Source organism: Lupinus angustifolius, chromosome LG20, assembly GCF_001865875.1.
Source record: "Lupinus angustifolius cultivar Tanjil chromosome LG20, LupAngTanjil_v1.0, whole genome shotgun sequence".
NCBI lineage: Eukaryota > Viridiplantae > Streptophyta > Magnoliopsida > Fabales > Fabaceae > Lupinus > Lupinus angustifolius.
Window position 1 is genome coordinate 6685489 of NC_032028.1, and position 10059 is coordinate 6695547.

The 10059-nt window shown below is 30.8% G+C and overlaps 1 protein-coding gene across 1 annotated transcript; it reads right to left on the minus strand.

Annotated features, from left to right (window-relative positions):
* LOC109335364 lies at positions 4242 to 9564 on the minus strand. The gene is made up of 6 exons (XM_019571505.1): positions 9223 to 9564; positions 6688 to 6911; positions 6146 to 6443; positions 5974 to 6059; positions 5529 to 5608; positions 4242 to 4818 (listed from the first exon to the last, which is right to left on the minus strand). Exons 1-6 carry the CDS (start codon positions 9307 to 9309, stop codon positions 4535 to 4537), a joined length of 1059 nt encoding a protein of 352 aa, XP_019427050.1. The 5' UTR covers positions 9310 to 9564; the 3' UTR covers positions 4242 to 4534.

Consider the following 10059-nt stretch of genomic DNA (forward strand, 5'->3'; position numbering starts at 1 on the left):
CAAAACAACTTTACTCTAGTCATGTAGGTCAAAATAAAGCTCTCTTTGGAATTTTTCTAAACACAATAAAGATTCAAACTTGAGATCATTACTTAAGTTTATTAAATCATTTACATCTATCCAAACACTTTTTACTCACTTTGACCCTTTGGTTAGAAGAAATAGAAGAGAAAGGGGAAGAGAGATCGAAGAGTTTCTTCTTCTTTGGTTTAGCAAAGAAAGAGGAAGGAGAGAAGAAAATGGCATGAGACCCACAAAAAATCATCTCTCTCCACTAGTTGGGAGAAAGTTTGGAACAAGAGTGATTTTGTTGGAAATGACAAAAGTATCCCTAACTTTTTGTGTCATTTTCTTTTATTGTATAAATATTTGTGTAATTCAAAAATTGATATATACATTTTTCTCTCCTCTCCCTTTTCTATTTTTCTCTTAACAAACAATATCCCAATCTACTATATTTCTCACATCCGTTTTTCTCTTCTCTCTTTTTCTCACATATCTCTTCTCTCATTTTTTCACTCTTCAACCAAAGAGAGGCTGAATGTCACTTTAACCGTCCCTTATTGATGGGTTGCAAATTTCTATTTTTGCTGTGTGTGGGTAATGAGAGCCTAAATGACAAACTGAATGCATTCTTTGAATGGCTATTAACCCCTTTTATTGATGTATCTTTCATATGATATTAATTTTATTTGCAAATGCTCCAATTATCTATCGTGTTCTTCGTTGACTAATGTGTTCTTGTTTTGAGTGACAATGTTTCTGAATTGGGCTCCTCTATGCAGTGTTATTAAAACGTGGATGTACTTGAGAGTATTTTTTTTTCCATGTGGAGTAAAGAGATTTAGAAAGAGACTCCATTAGTTGATTAATGAAGATTTGAGAAAAATTACGACTTATTATGTGTTTGTTTCATATACATAAACTTGATGAAATGACTTTCAATACTTAAATAAGGAACTCCGCTCAGAAATAGCTCAATTGGTGGTTATAGGACTTATAGAAGTACCTTAATTTAAACTCCGATGATTATATATTTTTTCTTCTATCTTCCTTGTCAAAAACTGCCTATAAAAAAACTTAAACAACAAATTGAGATTCAAGATTTGTAAAGTTAGTGAAGCATACATGTGGATTTTGAGTGTTTAAGAGGGACTTATGTCTCTAAGTTTTACGGTGAATGAGCTAACATGGAGTAGCTTTCCTTGTGGAGTTGAGTGATGATCCGCTATACTATTTATTTTTAGAAACTTATTTGAGTTGGTTTCATCTCTAGGATCAAAATATTCCTTAATGTTGGAAAATTGTCCTTTCTCTTTGAATAAATGGTAGTTGCATGATTGTCTTAGCTTAGTCATCAATGGGTGGTGGGATCTCCACCGTCTTAGACAAATGCCAACTTGAACCAAGCCAAGGTCAAGATGCACCGAATGACTTAGATAAATATGCGTCACATGCGCCAAGACAAGGCACCTCACATAGGCTAGGTGTGTGCCAAACCAAAGCACCTGGAATGGATGACCGAGACAATCATGTGCCTAGACTGGGCATTTGGCATGGGTTAGGTGTGTGCCAAGTCGAGTCATTTAGCACATGACATGTGTGCCAAGTAGAGAGGGCAAAAAAACTCGACCCATGAGTACTTATGGAAATAGTCATAACAAGTACCTGCAATAATAACTTATGGGTGAGAGCGGGTTTTATGATATTCTTCCCGTATGTGTCCGCAAATTTATAAATTTAGTTTTTAATTAAATTTATATATATATTAGTTTTTTATTATTATTCCATAATAAATTACAACTATTTAACTATGATCATAAATTTATAATATAAATATCATATTATTTATGTAATAATTATTTTTACATACTGATAATTACAAGGTATATAAATATATAACTAAAATTAAAAATTCGTTAGATACTCACAAATATCAGCACATATTGGTTGCCATCCTTAGTGCCAAGATGGGGGCAAGCACAGACACGACTAGGCCAAGGCACGAGTACCATAGGCCAAGGCATGGGACAAGGTGCGATATACTTAGGAAAAAATAGAACCATAAGACATGCATACGCTAAATTACTCGTAATGCAAGTAATCTTAATTGATGAATGTGAACCATTGATCCTTTATAATTAGATGCTTAAATATTAACCCTTAGATGAGGGATGATTACCTATTTAGATATTTAGTTAATTGGTTACTTCTATTTTCAATATCCAGAGCTTGTTAAGCTCATTGATATTTTTACATACCCCTATCTTTGGCTGTGTGAGTTTTATTTGGAGATCTTCACCTATGAATTAAAAGCTTATTTTATAAGCTAAGTGAAAAAATATATAATTGACATTGAGACAACATTTTCATATTAAATTATTTGGTTTATGGGTTTCACTTATGTGATTTTTTGCTCATCTATTTATATATAATATAAGACTTATTCATCAGGCGATCATGTGTTACTTCTAAACTCAATTAAAATATCGAACCATCAGCTTTGATATTGCTTTCTAGGAAATCTTCATCTATAAACTAAAGTGTTCTCTAACTTATATGAGAGAGGTGTTAGTCAAGCCAGTAATACCATCAAAAGCAATCTCAAGGCAAATTTCTCTCATTTTCTTCCACACTACTGTTGCTTACCCTATGGATTTGTAGAATATTTATGTTGGAGATTATTTTATTCTAATGGCTTGAAAAATATATATTGATAATGATTATCATTTTTGAAATGGCTACTTTTTCAAAAGAGTAATGCTACCCACTTTTTTTTTGCAAAACTAAGTTGGAATTTGTTAGATTTCAATGATGGTCAAAATAATAGAGATTACTAATGCATCCGAGAGTATTAATCTCAATTATTCTTAAAAAATAATTCTGAGAATATGATTTTAGCTAATATTTTCCTTTACGAAACTGTATCTGGAAATAGATGTATTAGTCTATTGGCCCAAACTGTTATGTTTAGTTTGAAAATTGGATTTTAGAAGAGAATGAAAATGGAAAGCTTGAGAGTTATCTCATAAATGAATTTTATGATTTTCAAACCTTTCATTTTCATTTTTTCTCATATAAAATTCAACTTCCAAACTAACGTTTAAATGAATTTAAAAGGCGGAAATTAACATTCTCTCTATATGTTTATTCATATGACATTGATCATAATCTTATAAAGAAAAAGATATATAAAGTAATATTATAAGAATTTTATATATCATTACTATATTATTTATATTCATTTTATATATCATTACTATATTATTTATATTCATTTTATAAACGCTCTGCGTCCTCGTTTAGGGTAAGCCTTAATTACAAGATAATTTGAGTCCCCTAATAATACATTTACTCTCCTCTCTCCCCTATTTATTTATCACTATCCCACCCTTTCTTTTATTTCGTTGGGATGTGTTAAGTTGAATTCAGTAACTTTGCCTATTACACTCTGTTTCTCTTAATGAAGCTTGTGGCAATGCTTAAACTCATGCAAATCAATCAAACACCTCATCCACAAAAAATAACTTAGAATCTTCACTCCGGAATGTTACGACTTAAGAGCATAGGAATACAATTCTAAGAGCCTTCCCATTTACCGTAAAAGATGCTGAAAATCTTCCTAATCAGATGTTCATGAGGTTCAGTCTTTCAGCAAGTGTCAAAAGGAAATGTACTCCTGCATTGAGTTTGAATGAGGAGAGAAAAGGGTAAAAATTGTTCCTAATAAACTGAAGTGACATATAAAATTGATGTGTCAAGATTTAATTGGAGGAAACAGAATTTGGGACACAAAATTGGGATATGTGATTATTATCCAAATTCCAAACTCCAAACACATATCACAAATATATGATATTGAACTTCAAGCTTTTCATAAATACCTTAATTATTTAATTAAGTACTTATTAAAAAAAGTTTAGATGTTAAAAAACACATTTTCAAAAGCTCCCTTGTAAACTTATCAAATAAAAGCTTGAGGTCTTAATCTATTTTCATAAACCATCTTAATAAATTTATTTCCATAAAAAAACCAAATAAATTCTCTTTAAGTTAGTTCAAATGCCCCCTTAACTTTAGAACTTCCTTGCCATGTCATTTCCAAGTTTTAGGGAGTTTTTTTTATATATATTAGGACTCTCTAGTATTAGACAGGATTTTGACTAATAATATTGCTTGCTTCTTGGCACACAACACAGAAAATGAATAAACAAAACAAAATCCCACTCCTTTGCAATCTGTAACAGAAGCCAACAAGTCAAAAAAAGCTAAAGTACAAAAAACAGTTTTAAGTTTAGTTCCCTCTTAAAACTTCTATCTCCTATTTATATAAAAGCAGCATCACAAAAAAAGTCAAGGAAAATAAAAAGTACTTACTTAACAAGACCCCCATAAATAAAGCTGCATAGGTTATTCACCCTTTTTGACATATAACCTCAGTTTCTGAAAGTTTTCAGAATTGTACCTAGGAGGAACTTCTAATACTACAGAATTAGACTACCAAACTAATAAAAGTGAATTCAGTTAGTGATTTTTACAAGTTATTGTTGTCTATGAAAAAGTTGAAGTCATGGTGTACTGCATTGATCTGCTTCAGCCATGATTCTGCAGCACCAAACAGATCAGATAGCTTTTCATTATCATGTGAAGGGCTTAACCAAAAATCTCCATGAAATCTATAAGTAGCTAACCCGAAAGGAGAGAGAGATGTATAATCACTTTTCTTTCTCTCAAGTTTCTCTCCTATAATGCTTCCCCACCCACTTGGACAACATATATCTTCCCCAAGGTCAATTTCATCATACTTGTTAGCACAATCTGAGGAGACAAATAAGAAGTTAAGTTATACGTTCGAAATATCGACTCGATCCAACAAAACAATCAAGCAGGGTATGATTCACAACACGTAATCAAAATGGTTTCTTAGTTTGACTCCATTTACATTAAATAAAATATGCTTGTGAAATGTGTAAATTGTCCAAGAAAGGGAAAATAATGAGAAGTATTATAGGGAATATAAACTTCATGCAGGAAAGGTAACAAACTTCAAGGCCTTAACACCATGTGTTTCTAAATCAACCAATTCAACCTAATCATAGTTATGTATTTGCATTGATGCAGAATTTTAAAGAAGGAAAAGCTGAGCAACACACATCTCATAAATGGATCAAAGATAAATATCAATAACCATAATTCAGACATGTTTGCAAAAGGAATCCCTGACTCGGTGACTCTTGTGAAATTGCATTGGGTGTAGCAGTTCTCTTGACAAAAAAGTTTGGAGAGTAACATGATCAATTCATAAGAGGCATGTATAAAACTGGAATAAACTCATATCAACAAGCAATATCATGCAATATCTTGGATTAATGTATTGAATGTGAAGAATAAATCGCTTCAATCAATTATTGGAAATGAGATAGTATGTAGCATGTAGTTCCTTCAAAAGCATTAAGAATGTCATATTTAACCACACAAATAACTAAACATGGATTAGGAAGAAAAATGAAGCAAATAACTACATATACCTTCAAAAGAAGATGATAATGAATGGTAAGTGATGAAGCATGTTTCATTTTGTTGAGTTGGTATAGCATATATTGGGTACCTATTCAATGATGACAAGTCAGTATAAGATCTTTTGTTGATGATGTTACATATAAAACTTCAAAAGTATTCTTGTATATGTTTTTATGAAAAACACAAAGAATGACAGAACCACATATACCCTTCTGCTAACTTCAATCATGTATGATTAGGAAACATTGCTATATATTTCACCAAGTATAAGAAATCACGATCAATAATGGTTCTTCCAATACTAATTGAAAAGTTTAAGCATTCCATCAGAGCTTTAACAAAGAATTACAGGTTAAAATGGGGTCAACTTATAACAACGCCCACTCTCACTACAAGTTCAATTTCAAGAACAAAAAAGTTTCAGTACAGCAAAGAACAACTAGTTCTGCTCACCAGGCAACAGCCATCCAACTCGCCGGGGAAAGATCGACACTCTTCAATGTCATTAATGCCGGATGGCATTTAGCTAACTCAGCTATCTGAAAATAGAAACAATCAACAGACACTTTTTGTTTCAGTGACACATAAATAAATTGTGAATACTACTTAGCAGTTTAAAGGGTACCTTCTCTGCTAATGGAACCCTTAAGAAAGGTTGAGTTGTCTCAGTATACTGAAAGTTAAGGTAGCCAAGTATCTCTTCTTTTGGCACTTGGTCAGAGCTTGAATCATAAGAAGTATCATCCCATTCTTTGCTAGAATTGTTACCTGATGATGATGATCTATATAGACCACCACTTCCACCGCCGTCATCACTTGAGGAATCAGATTTCCTTGATGATCTACATAAATCACCACTTCCACTACTATCACTTGAGGAATCAGATTCAAATCCAACTCCATCATTATCCACTCCCCCATTCCTAAAAGATAAGAACATCGTTATAGCATTTCACCATATCGTTGACAAATTTAGTATATCAGCAATGAACTTGGTGCAACAGAAAGATTGTTGCTAACTGCTAAGTGACCATGAGGTCACGTGTTTCAAATACTAGAAACAACCTGTTCACTTGCAGGGATAAGGCTGTGGGAGCCTCGTGCATTTGGCTGCCCCTTTTTATTTAGTATATCAGCCTAAATAGAGTATTGTTTTGTGCATGATACCTTGGGCTAGGAGCTTGAACATGGTTATTGGTGTAGATTTGGATGGCAGACAAAAATGGTATATAGAATTGAGTGAGAGTATCACCACTTTTCAACACTAAAGGTGTACCAGCACCATATACACTCCATTCATCATAGCACTCCCAAAGATCTTTGAGAGTGAAGTATTCAATTCTGTCTTTACCAATAGGTAGCCATTGCTTATTCACATCATTCAAGCAACTCTACAAAACACATGAAAATCATAAAAGGAACTAAAATAATAGAGCCATTTCAAACTTTTATTACAATGAAGAAGTTATTTTAATAACTATTTTGAACAATTTCTCCTTAGCTTTATTACTTATGAAGTTGTCCAAAAATTATTCAAATAACAATGATGGAAAATCTTTTTATTTTTGTATATTACATGTGAAAGAATCTAATTAGGGGAGAATAGGTTATTGAATCCTGAAAGTTACACTACTATCATCACATCCAAATGTTAAAAACATTGACTAGTGTAAATTGAGCTACAAGATTAACACTAAAAGTCCATTACAACTAGACCAACAATGAAATTCTAACCATACAAGTAACAGTACATTTATAGTATTACTATATAAAACAAAAAGTATAACTATATGGCTGTCAGTATTGAAAAAAGCTTAATGACATGATACTATGTAACGTGTACCTTGATAAAATGCAAAACAAAAACGCGTTTTATTAACTCACAAGCAACAAAAGCTATTGTAGTCATTAAATTTTTAAAATGATTTTAAAATAAGTAAGAAATTTTTTATTACATGATATTGTTAAGAGTGAAGATTCACCCTTAATTCACCTTATCTCAAAAGTGGGCCAAATTATTTTTTTAGGATTAATTAATTTATCCATTTTTTAAGAACTAAATTGAGTTTTATTTGGCCATTCAAATCATTTACTAGTCACCCAATAGTTTGAAATTGATACTCTAATACAAACTGGTGTCATAATATATGAAGGGGCCTATCGCAATCACACATGAAGTAAATTGAAGGAGAAATTATTACATGGTCCGGACTAAGTGTAATAATCATATTTTATTATTAATTGTATGAGAGTAAGATATATGCATTAACGATGTATGAATTTTATATATTGTCATTACATCATCTACTGTTAATATTTAATCATTACTAACTTTTCAAAAGTAATATAAATAAACAATGAATGATGTAATTTCTATGTATAAATCTATACTGTATCGAATTTATACTCAAATTTTATAATAAGGTCATTTATTACTAATATACAAACAATGTATAATATTTGTTTGAAATCATTAGTCTTTTCCACATAATAATTTGGGGTGATGATGGCCCGAAGCCATGAAAATCATGTGGCATTCAGCTTCTTGAAGTAGTAAACTTTGAGGTTGAAGTTTGTCCTAAAAGTGAGACCAAGGTCCCAACTCAAGGACCAATGGAAGAAAAGTCGTACAAACAAATGTTTGCTCTCATAATAAATTATTGTAAACTTCTACTAAATCAATTTTGACCAAGACTTCATTCCCAATGAGTTTGATATTTAAATTTTAAAGAATGAGTGATACATACTTATCTTGACACTAAGTTTTTTAAATTTATACCTTCTGGCCACAAATTTTAAGAAAATTTTAGATATTTTTCTAAAATTGATGATTATGATATAGAGTAAGTTTAAAAATAAATATGATAATATATCTATAAAAAGTAAACATCTTAATATTTTTCACAAAAATACTATACAACTATATACCAAAAATGAGAAATTGCAACAAATTACTTTATTCCTCAAAAACAACCTCCTGAGTCCTGACTGACACAACAGAATCATCCTTATTAACTTACTATAAATTATCAAAATAAATAATACATAAAATGTGTACTAAAAGGTTAACATATAGAAACAATGCCAGAAAAAAATGTGTTAAAGGAATTTAATTATTTTAAGTATCCATTTCTTTTTTTGAGTTTAAAATTTATGTACTAGTGTAAAAAATTTGTTTGAGAGTTAATAATATTTAACAAATCAATAATAAATAATTTATTGATACTGTAAAAATCTTACACGGTCAATATATATATTAATTTTTTTTTATGGTAGTCATTTAATTGACCTTCCTTTACCACGTTGTTTGACTCTTTTATGGCTGTGTTTTATTAAAAAAATAATCCAAATCCTTCATTTATTATATCAATTAACATAGAATAAAATAATTAAAACGCCAGTAATTTATAATTTTCCAAAACAAATCCTAATCAGATTATCCACAAATAAATAAAATAAGAACCATGATTATACAGAGGAATTACAGGAAACAAAGAAAAAAAAAATCCAAAGTTCTATGATAAAATATAAAATAATCTAAAAAGAAGTTTCTCCCATGCCCAAAGGGGAAGAAAAACATAGCTCTCTTATTTCCAACCAGAAACGCTGACAATTAATTTAATTCAGATGAAACATATTAAAAAAGAAAAAAAACCGAGAAGAAAATAAAAATATATACAACTGAAAAAATAAATAAGATACCTTAGGTAAAATCTTCTTAGGAAGATCTGGAGTGAAACATTGAAGCAAGCGTTCCAGATTTGTGAAATAACACAATGATGATGACATAACTTTCAGCAAAAAGTAATGTGAAAATTCTCTGTCTCTTGATTCTCAAATAGTATGTGACATACAACACCCTCTAGTAAAATTCATCAACTTTTTTCTAATAATATAAATAAAGAAAGAAAGATAAGAACTTTTTTTACACACAGGCTTTTCTTCTGGGAAGAGATTGAATTACGTTATAGGAAGAAGATGAAGGAGAGTGAGGAAAACGCAGCATTGGAAATATGAGCAAATGAGAAGAGAAGAGACAAAATGCATTAACTCAATAATATAATAAAATAATAATAAATCTAATTGAATGTATTTGTTTGAGGACACATGAAAATAAGAAAATTACTAAGGTGAAGAGAAAAAATGAATGAAGGTGGAAAAAGAGAAAGAACGTTGTAAAGCTCTGACTTTTGAGATGAGTTCAATAAGTTCTTTTATTTAATAAATCAAAAACGGCTTTGGGTTCGAGAGAGAGAATAAAAAAGAGTTTTTTTTTTTTTTGTTTGTAGAGAGTCAACGAGTTTTCAAAGAGAAGGAGAAGAGAAGAAACAAATGAGAGAAAGAAAGGGGCGAGGTTTTGAGTGTTGGCTTCGCCACATATGACACTGAAATTAGCGAGATAGTGTCAGTGTGGTGTTTATTGAAGAAGGATATTTTCTAATAAAACATATCTCAAATGTTCCGATTTAAAACGTAATACTGGTGGATCCGAATTAAATTACACAATATCATTCGGTTCTGTTTTGGCTTCGGTTTGAT

Coding starts and splice junctions, on each gene's coding strand:
- LOC109335364 (XM_019571505.1), bottom strand. CDS start 9,309: ATGTCATCATCATTGTGTTATTTCACAAATCTGGAACGCTTGCTTCAA. Junction 6,060..6,145: donor GGGTTCCATTAGCAGAGAAG/GTACCCTTTAAA, acceptor TTCTATTTTCAG/ATAGCTGAGTTAGCTAAATG. Junction 5,609..5,973: donor AGTTGGATGGCTGTTGCCTG/GTGAGCAGAACT, acceptor ATCATTGAATAG/GTACCCAATATATGCTATAC.